The sequence below is a fragment of the Lytechinus pictus genome, chromosome 1, assembly GCF_037042905.1.
Source record: "Lytechinus pictus isolate F3 Inbred chromosome 1, Lp3.0, whole genome shotgun sequence".
In the NCBI taxonomy this organism is placed as follows: Eukaryota; Metazoa; Echinodermata; class Echinoidea; order Temnopleuroida; family Toxopneustidae; genus Lytechinus; species Lytechinus pictus.
The window spans coordinates 9757932-9773553 of record NC_087245.1 but is presented as its reverse complement, the minus strand read 5'-3'; the positions used below and the strand labels follow the sequence as shown (position 1 = coordinate 9773553).

General features: G+C 35.0%; 1 protein-coding gene across 1 annotated transcript; it reads left to right on the top strand.

The window, feature by feature from the left end:
• LOC129257286 (tubulin polyglutamylase complex subunit 1-like) lies at positions 1-15393 on the top strand. Its single transcript, XM_064095464.1, has 7 exons — positions 1-182; positions 1881-1971; positions 2780-2910; positions 3944-4007; positions 4609-4724; positions 5060-5195; positions 11672-15393. Exons 1-7 carry the CDS (start codon positions 131-133, stop codon positions 11754-11756), a joined length of 675 nt encoding a protein of 224 aa, XP_063951534.1. The 5' UTR covers positions 1-130; the 3' UTR covers positions 11757-15393.
• The last annotated feature ends 229 nt before the right edge of the window (positions 15394-15622 follow it).

Genomic DNA, 15622 nt, shown 5'->3' with positions numbered 1-15622 from the left:
GCCAGACCGAAGTCTTGAAAAGTGCGGTCGGTTGGCCTCCTATTATACCCGGTACCGGTACCGTACATGCTCGATCGCGAAGCTGGCTCTACGAGTCTTATCTTTTATTTGACATCATTCAGTGATTCCAATGGCTGGAAGACCAGACGAGAAGAACCTCGAAAGCAGACGAGAATATCTGGGTAAATATAGTGAAACCTTGATATGTAACTTTTATTAATTTGGCGCTAGTGCACTTTCTTCCCCTTTCGTCCGACGAATAAAATAGCAGTCGACGACACACTCGCCGGCGGGAGTAGCCCCGGGCATGTACCGGTATTGGCTTAGACAGCTGGCAGCCGTCTGTTTCGAGGAGTTTTTTAACATTTTTATATTTTTTAAATTTCTCCTCATACACAGACGGCTCGCTATCGTGCAACCACCATTAGGGGACTTACAATGCAAAATCCCCCCAACGGGGCTCTTCAATTTTTGTCTTTAATGAATCAAACTTTTGAAAATTAACGCGACCGAAATGCAAATTAATATTCCTTCTTGGCATTAATTACCAAAAAGCGGGGAAAATCAAGTTAAAAGGAACAAAAACAGTGACTTACCTCGGCTGTCGCGCAACTTCACTGCCCTGTTTTATCCGAACTTAATACACATAAACATATGGCCATTGAGTCCCCTGTACAGATCGCGCTAGAACTTCGGTCTCTGTATTTGGTGAGTGAAGCCAACGGAGTTCAGCTGAACAACCAACATAACAGAGACCGAAGTTTTGGTCTAGTATTGGCTATGACTATGAGGATACTTGACTTGAGTTTTTCCCGTCGGGCTTGGGGGTATGAAAGTGCACCCACGCCACTATAGATCTACTAAACCATTGTAAACTGAGTTCCAAATAAAACTTATCAAACTTCACAGTGCACTACACAAATTCCACTCAGTCAAAATGAACAAATTTTTTTACACAAGCTAGCTTCAATAATCTTTACTATATAAGCCCATGTCAATAATAATAATAAGAGACCTGAGAGATTGGTTTAATAATAATAACAAAGAGGCTGTAGCCCCTCAAATCAATTGAATTGGTTACGGAATCCAAAGTTTTGTCAAAATAATGTTTTTCTTTTTGGAATTGGAAGTTATTCACCTTTTAAAAGTCATCACTTTACTGCTACATGTACCGTAAGGGCACTAGTAATAGTATTCAACCCGTTTGGAGAGTTTCCTCAAATATATAGAAATATAGAATTTACCTGAATTTCAGACCCGTCTTATTTCCAAGAGCAAATGCTGGTTATTCTTTTTCCGTTATTTTTTTCTTCAACCAGTTGACTGTGTGCGCGGGCGATCGAATTATACGGCGACGGATTTTGGCACTAGTATTCAACCTAGCGATGAAAGATGGCCCTGTCTCTCAATCTGCCCTTGTCCCATCCGACTATGGACTAGACCATTTGAGATGAGACCAAACAGGGAATTATTCAAAGCCAGAGACTTACATAGATCTAGATCTAATTTAGCAATCTAAACCCTTTTGAGATTTGCTATCATTCCTCACTAGGTTGAATACTAGTGCCATTCAGTGCAAAAGGCCATCACCGCATAATTCGATCCTCCGCGCATACAGTCGACAGATTGATAAAGAAAATACCGACAACAGATTACCCTGGAAATAACAAAGGTATGAAATTAAGATAAATTCCCTATTTCTAAATATTTTGGGGAATATGACAAAATCTTTGAATTATGCCGGGTTGAATACTAGTGCCCATACGGTATATTGAATTGCATAATGTAGGCAAGACTGTCAGAGACATTCTGATTGCTTTTATATCTTTGTTTATATTCTATATCATAATTGACATGATCATAAACTTGAATGTTCACAGAGAAAAGTCATGTTGGAAAGTGGGTGAGAGATTCACTTTCTAAGATCATTGCTAACCGGCCAGAAGATCCCATACAGTTTCTTGCCAGCTAGTAAGTATATGATGTTGACTTTTCGTTAATTACTTTCACCATTTAATCACTGGGGTTCCATGATCTTCTTTCTTAAACTTATTGGGGATCACTTGTGATGTCCTTTTCTCAAGTGCGAAATATGAGCTCTTTGTATTAAAAACAATGAAGACACTTCAGAGTTCAGTCTTCACCGTGTCAAAGGGAAGACTGTCTTATTGTATGCAGTGTTATATCAGCAAATGTTTTAATATTCTTTGACCTTGTAATACCAGCTTAACACTTTATTATATGGTTGATTTTTATACTTGATTATTAGGATGGCGGGTCGGGTGTCTGGACACTTTATATTTTTGAAGCCTTAATTTTTGTCTTCGGATTACACTAAAAATATGAATTCAATAGTTGTAATCATCTTCTATTTTGTTCTCTATAATATTTCCTCACATTTTGTACTGAAAATTTATGAAACTTCGCTTGTAAATTTTTCCAATGACTTTCTAAAATTGATTGTCCAGACACACAACAACTGGGTACTCTATACTAAAATCAAGCATACAAATAAACAGATTTTTATCTTGATAGTGGTATTTACATTTTTGCTAGCAACATATTAAGGATGGTGTTTTCTCTGGTAAAACTGGAAAGTGTGAACTATCCAATTAAAAGGATACAGTGCTTTTATCTTTACGATAACATGCCAATTATTATAACCATATTAAGTACAAGGATAACTGATATGTATGGGGGATGTGGTACATATTAGTGTATGCAATGAATTTGTTCATTTACTCATTCACCGTCCATTTATTTTTTATTTTTTGTCCAGCTTTGAAAGTATTCGGGAGAAGGGTAATCGAGTAGTGAGGGCACATCAAGTGCTGTATCTCACTCATCATAGTCGTTTGGCCTTTGATGATAATGTAGCCACAGCCTACCAGATCTTGAGTACACCATCAAGTAAGTTCCTACAGCTCTTCTTTTCTTCCTGTTTATAGCGATGTTCTTGGGCTGTAAATTCAGAGTTGAGTGCAGTGTGTAACATATTACACGTCCTCTCATAAGAAAGAACATGCACCCACTCTAGCGATAGACTAAATACAAGAGAAAATTTAAGTGAAATATTTGCAACAGTATTTGGCAAGTTGTAGGTGTGGCATGACAGATCTGGGTGGTGTTGGAAAGTTTACATTGTATTAGTTATGGGTTGTTTTACAATCTGGGGAGCGTTTCATCAACATTTTTGTCCGACAAGTTGTCAGATCTGACAACTTTCCCTGATTCTGATTGGGTGAGAGCTACTGTTACTATGGTAATTGTCGGATAAAACAGGACTTGTCGGATAAAATCCTTTCATGAAACGCTCCCCAGGGGCCCATTTCATAAAGGTACAGCGTCAGCGTCAGGTTCCAAAACAGCGTCAAATTTTCACCTGCAGCGTCAAATTTAATATTTAATGCTGCAGCGCATTTCATAAAAAGTTGACGCTCCTACTGGAGCGTCAACTTTTTACTGGAGCGTCAAGTATGGTTACTGGAGCGTCAAACAGGGTTAAATATTTGACGCTGGTCATGGGGGAGCGTCAAGTTGACACTGTAAAGGGTTTTTCATTGTTAAGAATGGCGTAGGTAGTGCTCATGCATGCCCAAAGCCAAAGGGTTCTTACAAGAGAACGGCTATTTAGAGCAATGTCTGTGATAATAATGCTAATAAAGAATATATTAAGACTTAGTAGTAGAAATGCCGTTTCTTTTTTTTTTGTCCTACCTACCTTCCAAAAAAATTTGATTTCTTGTGAGTGTAAACCGAAAATGGGATGCGAATTCTACTAAATAAGTATTAGTGGATTTGTTATTGTCTATCAGAACTCTTGTATGCAACCAACCTACATGTAGAATGTTCACTTTGTCCACTTCCCACATTATTGTTATTATATTACCATATGTTGTGCTTTGAGATGTATTCTCATAATACTTTTTTTCTGTCATGGCAGGTTCTAAACATTCTTTTGGTTTGACTGGATCAGCTTATAAGGAATTGTTGCGGAAAATTTTAAGGTTGGATACTTGAAATTGACATTTAACATTAATTTCCATGATGTATTAAAAGTAAAACAGGGAAATCAAGTGACCAAAAATATTATTTGGTTATTTCATGCAATTAAATTCTACTGGGAAGGCAGTTGTTGCGTATCTCTGTATGTAGGGAATGTCACATTCTTGGAGAAATACCTAGTAATCTATGAGATGATGTCCTGTTCATATCCCAGCTCCCAGTTAAAAAAAAAAAAAACAACGCCACTCAAATAGGAGACTGTCATTGGACCCGGTGTAATAACAGTAATGATTAGGGTCACAAGATAATAGCAGCACTTTACAGTCCTCTGGCATAAAGCGCCTTAAAATAAATATTATTTCTTGATGTAATGCTTGAATTTTCAAAGTTATATTATTGTCAAATTTGGTCGTGTATGGCAGTAATTAAAAAGAAATGAACATTGAAATAATAAATCAACAGTCTTTATACATTTTAGATTATTAACCTCTTAAGACCAAGTGCAATCCCCCCCAAAAAATTGTAATTGAGGGCATGTCTTGTAAAATTCACCATCTGGAAATTTCAGCAATAATATGTTTTTTTATTCTATTATGTTTGTAGGTTTGTTCCAGAAACGGTAGAAGATGATATCATGAAAAAGATCGGCCCAAGAGACCATGAATTCATTCCACTTGATGTGTTTCATCATGGAATACTGACTGCATTTGTACTTATTGGTAAGTAATTTATGAGTTATATATTGAAAGAGGATATTTACTTTGTTGGAAGAAGAATAATTTTTTCCTGAATACTGTAGTAAGAGGTATATTATAATAAACAATACCTGAAATTTTTTAGGACAAAATGGGAAGTCATTATATATCTGTAAAACAAGAAAATAATTGAAGTTCAACGTATACTGTATCTGAGAGCACCTGGTGAGCAGACATGTATTTTCTTATGCAGCGACATGTAAGACACAAAGACCATGACTGCTGGAATTATTTTTATAATTTTTTTTTTTGCCTGACATAATTATGGTCTTGTTTTTTCTTACATCTATAATTTTCAGATTTCTTACAGCAATCAGAAGGATTATATAAATGTTTGGACTCTCATTCGAATGGTCAGGTTCCTCAGATTCTTTGTGAAGCTGTTCTTCATGAGCTCAAGGAGTCTGTTACTTCAACATCTACAGAGCCTATATCGTAAGTATCTCATCATATCTTGCCTATCATTATTTTGGTCTTGCCTGCATAGCAGAGCAAGACTGTAGGCACTGCTTCCCTGATGACGGCGATGGCATCGTCGTTAACAATGAAAGGTTAAGTTCTAGCAATATAAATTAGAAAGTATATGGACATATTTCATGGAACTGGACATAAGGTCTCTCAAGTATCACTGATCATCTTACATGAATTTCAGGTCACATGATCAAGGTCAAAGGTCTTTTAGCATCAATGAACTTTGACCATGTTTGGGTATCAATATCTAAATCGTAACCAAGTTTAATTTTTTGAAATGTCATCATAACTTTGAAAGTATAAGGGTCTATTTAAGGAAACTTGGAGATAAAAATTTCATAAACTAATAATGGTTAATGGGTATCAGCAAATGAACAGATGTAATTTCTGGTCTGACTCAGCAAAGGTCAAAGCTCAAAGAACTTAGGGTTTTATTATCCAATATATGTTAGGATTTTCCCTCCCCTTTTGAACATTTACCGTATTTTCCGGTGTATAAACCGCGCAGTTTTTCCCGTTATATAATCTAGAAAAATTGGGTGTGGTTTATCCAAAGGAACAAAATTTCAACAGTAAGCTGTCTATGTTTCTTCAGTAATTAAAGTTACCCCAATCAACCAAGAATTATATAGAATATTTAATGCATAATTATATGTTGGTTACTAAAAAAAGAGTATATTTTGCAAAATATTCTTTGAAAAATCTTCTGTGTAAAGGTTGTTTTACATTATTCATTTAATTACTATTGATTTAATAATGTTTTCCTAAAATAAATGGTTGTTTTGTGATGAAAACTTTTTTTTTCAGCTTAAAATGCATGGAAAATGCTCTTCAATAGGCATGTAATAATCGTAATCGTAATCGGTTATTAAAAAGGCAATAAATAATGTCCTTCATTCTTTATCTCTCTCCTTTTTCTCTCAATATTTTGAAAAAAACTTTCCCTTTTTATACCATAATTTTGATAATAAAAAATGCCATTTTATGGTCTCCTTTTCTTTAAAAAAACCCTGGTTGTTTTACACCTTTTTTTTACACCTAAAAATGCATGGAAAATGCTCTACAATAGGCATGTAATCATAATCGATGGTAATTGGTTATAAAACTTGCAATAAATAATGTCCTCTATTCTTCATTTATTTTCCTCAGTTTCTCTCAACATTTTTTTTTCTTTTTCCCTTTTTAGACTATAAGTTTGATATACAATACTGCCATTTCATGGTCTTTTTTTTTCTTTATTCAACAAAGAAATAATTTATATTCTTTGAAAAAAAAAGTTAAAGAATGAAGTAACCATTTTTTTAAATACAAAAATTAGTAATATCTTTTGATCTTTCAGAAAGTTTCAGTGAAATTGGCAGACACAATATGCTATTGAATTCGAACTGCCAATTTTTTTAAATTTTTGTTTGCCTCCCGATTTTTTGGGGGTGCAGTAAATACACGGCCTCGGTTTATATTCCGAAAAATACGGTATGCATTGTATTTAGTCGTTTTAAAATCTGCTGCTACATTGAATTGTGTAATGCAGGCAAGACTGCAAGAAGTGTTTATTAGAATTGTTTATTTAGATCTATAATTATTAACAATAGAACAAACACTAGGTTATTCCTTAATTGTAAATATTGTTACTTTGTTTTATGTATTCACTTCACTCTGCTATGAGGGGGGGGGGGGGGCAAATACTAGTCAGTTTTAAAGGTTTAAACATTAGAGGTATAAATTTCAGATAATTTTCTTTGTCTGTTGTGAAATTCATGTCGGGTGGGCAGGTGCAATATTTTATTGAGTAAAGGTCAGATATAAGTGGTGAAAGGACAAGTCCACCCCAACAAAAGTTTGAATTGAATGAAAAGAGAAAAATCCAACAAGCATAACACTGAAAATTTCATCAAAATTGGATGTAAAATAAGAAAGTTGTGAAATTTTTACATGTAAGTTTTGCTTAATTAAAAAAAACTGTTATAATCAAATCCTGTTCAATATGCAAATGAGGGGATTGATGATGTCACCCGCTCACTAGTTCTTTTGTATTTCATTATATGAAATATGAAATTTTTTAATTTTCTCCACTTTGTCATGTGAAACAAAGTTTTATTCCTTCTTGAACATGTGGAATTACATTATTTAAACATTTTGTGGTTCAGTCAAGTTGGTAATTGTCAAATCCGCAAAAATTGAAATCTTGTATCTTCAAACAATAAAAAACAAAAGAAATAGTGAGTGTAGGACATCATTGACTCTAATTTTTATATAATTGAGTTGCAAATATAACTTTTTTGTGAAAATATGATTTGGATGAAATTTTAAAAGTTATGATTGTTGAATTTTTCTCTAATGATTCAAATCAACATTTTTCTGGGGTTGACTTGAGTTTTAAAGATTCTGATTAGTGCCTCCAACGGTGTAAGGACTACACTGTTGGTGACTTTACTAGTTACATAAAAAGAATGAAATGTGATAGTAGATGATAGGCTCTCTTTACTTCTCCTTTCTGCTTCTTTCATCCTCAACTACCCCCTCTTAAGTTTGAAAGCATACAGTTTGCTGTCTGAAATTACATTTTGTGATGTAAATAATAAGCACACAGCACTACACGCCAATTAATTCAATGCAATCTTTTATTGCAACCGTATTGTAAATTTTATAAGGTTGGATTATGTACAGATAAAATTGGTTAACAATGATACATTACATATTACAAAGATTGATAATTTATATATTTAAAATGAATAAACATTATATTAAAAGGTATTTTAAAAACATCTTAAATATAATTACACATTTAAAGAAAGAAACACATACACACCACTAGCGTGGTGTAACTGAATGGTGCAAAATAAAGTAAACAAAATTTGAAGCCAAAATTACCTGATTTATTTGATATGGAAGCTAAAAAAATAGAGAAAGTAATGCATTTTCAAATTATATATTAGTCCAATTCTCAATAGTAAGGATAAATGTGTGGAATTTTGGGGAGATTACTTACAGGTCTGATATCTTGACAAAATTGAAGGTCACAAACTTGCCTACAATGTAAATTTCCTTTTTTTCTAAACCATCCACAAATTGAATACTATGAGTATGACTAAAATATATGAATTGTATACCATACAAATATTATGCAATTAAAAAAATTTACTCAATTGTTAAAGTTCCCATTTTCAAAACCTCCCACTTCCCTGGACCAGTGATGCATGAGATTTTAGGCAGGGAACCTTGATTGGTGTAAGATCACCTGGGTTCGTAACACATAGGTTACAGATTAATTGTACGCTTGATTTTTACGATTGATTGTACAATGTAGTCAATGGAATCAATTGTAGAAAAATGTTCTACGATCATTGCTAAGCTTTGTGTTACGGGCCCCAGGAATAAGGGCGTGAGAAAGAGATATGAGAGAAAAGCAAGAGTCCGGTAAAGCTGGAGTCTCACGTCTAAGGCGTGAGACTTGGCATGTCTGCAATGTCAATTTTGGAAATGATTGTTACGTATACAGCACATTGTTTTATTACAGTCCCACATGTTCAGAGTTGAGATCTTGAGCGAAGGCTACCAAAGCGACGCAATAAGAAAAAGAAATTTTTTACCTTGGTCAGCCATACTTTTCTCTTATCTGCATAGCATAGTGAGACTGTATAGGCGCTGCTTTTCCGACAGCGGCGGTGGCGTCAACACCAAATCTTAACCGAAGGTTAAGTTTTCAAAATGACAGCATAACTTAAAAAGCATATGGGCCTAGTTCATGAAACTTGGCCATAAGGTTAATCAAGTATTACTGAACATCCTGCCTGAGTTTCAGGTCACATGACCAAGGCAAAAGGTCATTTAGGGTCAATGACTTAGACCCTGTTGGGGGAATCAACATCAAAATCTTAACCGAAGGTTAAGTTTTCGAAATGTCATCATAACTTAGAAAATATATGGACCTAGTTCATGAAACTTGGACATAAGGTTAATCAAGTACATGTATTACTGAACATCCTGCCTGAGTTTTGAGTCACATGACCAAGGTCAAAGGTCATTTAGGGTCAATGAACTTTGGCCAAATTAAGGGTATTTGTTGAATTACCATCATAACTTTGAAAGTTTATTGGTCTAGTTCATACAACTTGGACATCAAGTATCACTGACTGGGCATTGTGGCGTGCGCCTGTAATCCAAGCTATGTGGGGAAGTTACAAATTGTTGCAGAGGTTCAAGCCCCGGTCACGTCTTTCGGATGGTGACGTTAAAGGTCGGTCCCAGACGTAAATAATCATATCTGATTGATCCACGTCTGACAAAACTCAAATACACACACACACACACACACACACACACTGAACATCCTGTGCAAATTTCAGGTCACATGACAAAGGACAAAGGTCAATGAACTTTGTCCAATTTTGGGGGTATCTGTTGAATTACCATCATAACTTTCAAAGTTTATGGACCTGATTCATGAAACGTAGACATAAGAGTAATCAAGTATCATTGAACATCTCTTGCGAGTTTCAGGTCACATGACCAAAGTCAAAGGTCATTTAAGGTCATTGAACTTTGGCCATTTTGGAGGTAATTATTAGATTGCTGTCATAACTTTCAAAGTTTATAGATATAGTTTATAAATTATGCATATAGGGGTAATCAAGTATCACTGACAAGTCTTGGGTCGCATGATCAAGGTCCAATGTCATTTATTGTCAATGAACGTAGCATTGTATCATTATATGAATGGTTTTTTTTGTGAATAATTATTTTATAGTAGTTTTCAAAGTCAGCACTGCTGCTATATTGAATGCAGGTGAGACTGCTCCACTTGTTTGATCTCGTGTTGAAGTTATTTGGGAATACAAATTACAATGGTCGCTTATGAAGTGAAAATTGGGGTCTTGTGCTGGGTTTGATAAATGAGGAGTGATTTGTGTAAAAGAAAGTTGATACTTAAGAGCAAAAAAGAATGTGATGGCTAGGGTTAGGCTCAATTACATAATTAATTACATTTTTTCTAGTTATTGTAATTTTTTATTGAAATTCTAAAAGAATTGTAATTGTAATTGAAAAATTGTAATTGTAATTGAAAAATTGTAATTGACTTCAATTACTGTCAATTACTTTTAATTACATTCAATTACATTACTTTATTGCTTAAAGGTCAAGTACACCACAGAAAAATGGTGACTTGAATAAACAAATAAAAATAAAATTAGCATAACGCTGCAAGTTTCATCAACATCGGATGTAAAATACGAATTTTGCTAGGATCGAAAGCTTAGGCCCCTTTTGACTTTATAAAATAAGAAAGTTATGAAATTTTAAAGTTTCGCTTATTTTTCACAAAACGGTGATATGTACAACTCAGTGACATGCAAATGAGATGGTCGATGATGTCCCTCACTCACTATTTTTTTTGTTTTTCATTGTTTGAATTATACAATATTTCATTTTTTACAAACTTGACTGATCTATATTTTTGTGGAGCGTTGTGGCCCAGTGGATTAGTCTTCGGACTTTGAAACAGGGTCGTGGGTTCGAATCCCAGCCATGGCGTAATTTCCTTCAGCAAGAAACTGATCCACAGTGTGCTGCACTCAACCCAGGTGAGGTAAATGGGTACCGGTAGGAAGTAATTCCTTAAAAAGCTGTGTGCGCTATGAACGCCTAGCTTAGCCGGGTAATATAGGAGCGCCTTGAGCACCTAACAAGGTGGATATGTGCGCAATATAAATACCCTATATTATTATATGGTATTAAACAATGCTAATCCCACATGTTCAGGGAGGAATTAATCGTTGTTTCACTTGACAATGAGGAGAAAATTCGAATATTTCATATTCCATATAATAAAATAAAAAAGAAATAGTGAGTGGATGACGTCATCAGTCTCCTCATTTGCATACCAAACAGGATGTGCATATAACTGTTTTGTGAAATTAAGCGAAACTTTAAAATGTCATAACTTTCTTATTTTACATCCGATTTTGATGAAATTTTCAGTGTTATGCTTGTTGGATTTTTCTCTTTTTATTCAAATTAACTTTTTGTTGGGGTGGACTTGACCTTCAATTTATCAATTAATTTACTCTGGATTGTGTATTTCTCTTTTTCCATATCTATATATCTCTTGCATGCAACTGTATCCTTTCCCATGATGTAGAGGAAAGAGGAGACAGTATTGCTATTAAGAAGTGCACAAATTGACCATTTGAAATGTTTGAGAAAATTTGCTAAAGGTCATAGGTTCCAATAAGAAATAAAATTATGTAATTTTTCATACTAGCAAAGTTACATTACGCATGCAGTGGTCTCATTTTGTTTGTATAAAGAATAAATGTTAGATGTTTACTAAGATCTTAAGACTTAATACTTCCTCAAAAAAACAGCTTTAAGTAGCTGATCAGGGAAAATGTGGATGAAAATATATTTTCCTGCCCCCCCCCCCCCCTCCTCCCCTATAGGCGAAAGCTGGATCCGCCCTTGATGAAGGAGGTCACAACACACAAATCAAGTTTAAATGTTGTACATCATGATTTCTACAAATGAAGAAAGCATGCAGATCTACATATTACTGAGAATGTCAATTGACTTGAGTATTAAAGGGATGGATATATACAAAACTCATAAACCTTCATTTTGTCAGTTTTTCTCTAACTTAAAATTATGTTGAAATGGGTGGCACTACATACAAAATATAAATTTATTTCATTTATGACTTTATAGAAAGCAATTGAAATTGTAAAATTGACAAAAGTAATTGGTAATTGAAAAAATGTAATTTAATTGAAAACTAATTGTAATTGAACATTTCTTCAATTACTTAATTCTAATTGAAGAAAGTAATTGAGCCCAACAATGGTGATGGCAGAGGTAGGGCTCTCCTCTCAGCTTGTCATCTGCAACTACCCCCTCTTGAGTTTTGGAAAGAGTGCAGTTATGCTCTCTGAATGTGCATTGAGGATGAAAATGGTTGGTGTCAAGCTCATGAATCTCACCCCTCCCCCCTCAATATTTCTACTACTCTTCACAATTTTTTTTCTCTTCTTCTGGCACCTAATACCTGCACAGACCAATCAAATCTCTTTGAAAAGTAGAATGAAGCATGATGCCATGAGTATTTTTGTGCACCTTAGCAGATTGGAGAAATTTCCTTTATGGGAGTGTTGCACAGTTAAACGTATAATACGCTATGTCTGAATGTATTTAAAAACGTTGTCGTATGTCTGAACAAGACTTAGAGAGTGAGCTCTTCATTATGATTACTATGGAAATATTGTGAATTTGACTACACTGTGTCTGTAGGTGTAGAGGAAACTGTGTCAAGTACGGGTCGCTATTGTTATGAAATTATTAGGATTGTGGGGAACGTCCCTGGAAAAAAAATGCACAAGAGATATTCCCCGCACGCATATTTGTCACGCATCTCTTTGATCCTGTTTTCGTATTAGCTCATTCTAATGCCCCCTCTAAAAACACGCCCCTAGATGTGATGGAGGCATGATCGACTTTAAGCCAACTAGGCGTTGTATTTTCACTGCAAGGAGTTAATACGATCTATTGTAGAACCTTGATGGCCTTAACAACCGTCATATTCATTTCACCTTCACGTCTGTATGATTTTTAAAGAGTTACATGTACATTCAACTATGTTATCACAGAGTTTCTGCCAAATGAGTTAAGATTTCAAGTCTAACAGAGCCAAGCCTGAAAAAAGGAGAAAATAAGATAATTTCACTCATTGTACAATCATTTAAGACTAATGTAGCACACAAGATATTAAGTAGGTCTACCAAATTAAGGTGCAAAATTCAAAACTGCATCTACATTTAGCCCCAATTAGACTGCCTTGTACATGTATATATTAAACAGAATTCCATTAGTCCATTTGATTGAAATGAATTTGATGTCATATGAGATGATTTGAATTTTCTGTCTTATATTAAGCATGAGCAAAATTTATTTGCAGTTACCTGACTGACCTAGGTGTCAAACTTGCTGACTTTTATGTGTTTAATTCAAATTTGACCCCCCCCCCCCCCGAAAAAACAAAATGTGCCAACCAAACTATATTTTAATTATTTTGCCTACTTTTTATTTACTGGAAATGGCGTGGCAGAACAACATCCATGACATGAAGGGGGGGGGGGGGGAACGAACGACTGACCAACTCACCCCCATTTTGTTTTTAGGCCAAGAATGACTTCACGTATGAATAGTACCTGGCAATATATTAAAGAATGAAGATGTTATGAATTCCTCTTTGTTGATATGCCTCTATAAGTTTGAACTATTTTTTTCCCATTTATGTCATGGACAATCATCTTTTACTCAGAGAGGCCGTTCTCATTACACTTTCTAAAACTAGTTTACTGGAAACCGATTCAGGAAACCACTTTGGAAGATTGCTTTGCTAGCGTTCCCACTTGATCACACGAAAGTGGTTTTCAAAATCACTTCACGTAAAGCGCTCTTGTTGCTATGGAAACGCTCTCAGTGGGGTGACACGTTTTGCGCGAAATTTGAAACCGCAGCATAGGCATTCTACACCTGTCGTGTGGAGTAGCGCGCTCAAAAAGTGCGAAGATCGCTTCCCAAAGAATGGTTGTGTCCTCACTTACGCTAAAACCAGTTTAACAAGGCAAAGCGATCTTGAAAACTACATCGCGAGGTGGTTTTCCAAACTGGTTTGGAAGATCGCTTCCAAGACCGCTTCGACCGTTCTCACTACGCGTTAAACTAGTTTCCACTAAACTAGTTTTAAGGAACGTAGTGAGAACAGCCTCAGAGTAACACAATGCATACTATCCGTTCGGTATATTGATTTTGATTGATGTTTTGTGCCCTTGATGCAAGGTTGGTTTTATTTGTCAATTTATTCAGAAAAGTCCCCAAAAATCATCCTCTGGGATACAGGTATGTTTAATATTTCAGATTAACCAACCTAGCATCTGTGTAGACAGGCCAGTCTTGAAAGCACAGTACTCAGATTAATGGTTTACACCTTTCTGTTTTGGCTAGATAGATATTATTGGTTTTGCTGTTTGTAGGTCCCAGTCCGTACTACCATACAGATACCCTAACTTCCCGCAAGCATTGTCTCCATGTTTTTTTTTTTATATTTAGACAGATGTTGCGTGATAAGTTTTTTTCTTTTTTTCTTTTTCTTTTATTAAAAAACAATTTGATATTAAGGTGTCCTTCCCCTTGGAGATGTTTTTTATTTTACTTTTTGATCCAAAATATCAAGGCTGTGTGTGTTTTTCTATTGAGAGTATATCACATGAAGAGTGAGTGTAAACTCTGATTACACCCTCAACAATAGATGATTTCTTGGAATTGGCCTGGGAGATTTGAATGCCATTGCTCTTCTGAATGCTTTTGTCACATATTTGCTCCACTGGGCATGCTATTTTTGTATTGGGTTATTGTTAGGAACACAAATGAAAGGAAATCAAAAGTCAAACACTTGGACCCAATCCAATTTACATTTTTTCATAAAATTGTTCAGATATTTAAGGAGATTATTGTTCATTGTGTCTTGTTCAGGCAAGTTTGAAGGAGACAAATACGGTATGAAAACGAAACCCATATATCAGTACCCCACTCCCCCGAGATGAATAATAATGCTTGGGAAACCTTATTTTTAATTTTTAATTGGTAACCAGAGGACAAGTCTGCTCACGCAACCAATGCGTTGTCCTTGATTGCAGGCTTCTTTTCGTTTATGTATTTTCCCTTGCACTTTTTTTAGTAAGAAGGTCTCATAACCTCATTAGTCTTCAGGCACAGACCTTGATTGTTACTTTAATCTTCCCTTTGGATCTTAAAGATAAATACCAGTTGTGGTAGCGATCTCATAATGAGTTTGAACTGAATCCAAGGGAATTACCACCAAAGTGTTTGTATTTATGAATAAAAATATGTTCCAAATAGCTCTAGAAGAAAATGCATAATTGATGAGAAATAGCAAAATAAGCACAGAATTCCATCAAACGTCAGGTATTTTTCGAAGCAATATTAATACATTGTCCTACATTTGCTTTTCTGTGTTAGTGATCATCAGAATTATCGATTTTGAGCCGAGATTTCATGATTTTACAAAGACAAGTTTACATTAGTATACCAGATCTATATGTATGATAATATTTTGACAATAAATCTTGATTTAATGGACTTTCTCATGAAATAATTGTTTGCTGCAACTACTGTCTTTACGTTTAGAATAAATGGTTACACTTCGTAATTCCGAAGGTTCGTAATTCCGAAGGTTCTTTATTCCGAAGGTTCGTAATTCCGAAACACGTCAATTGCCTATACCTCGATGTACGTTAATCCGAAAACGTAAAAGGGTTCATTAATCCGAACATTTGTGGCGTTAATCCGAAGGTTCGTTATTCCGAAGGTTTGATAAT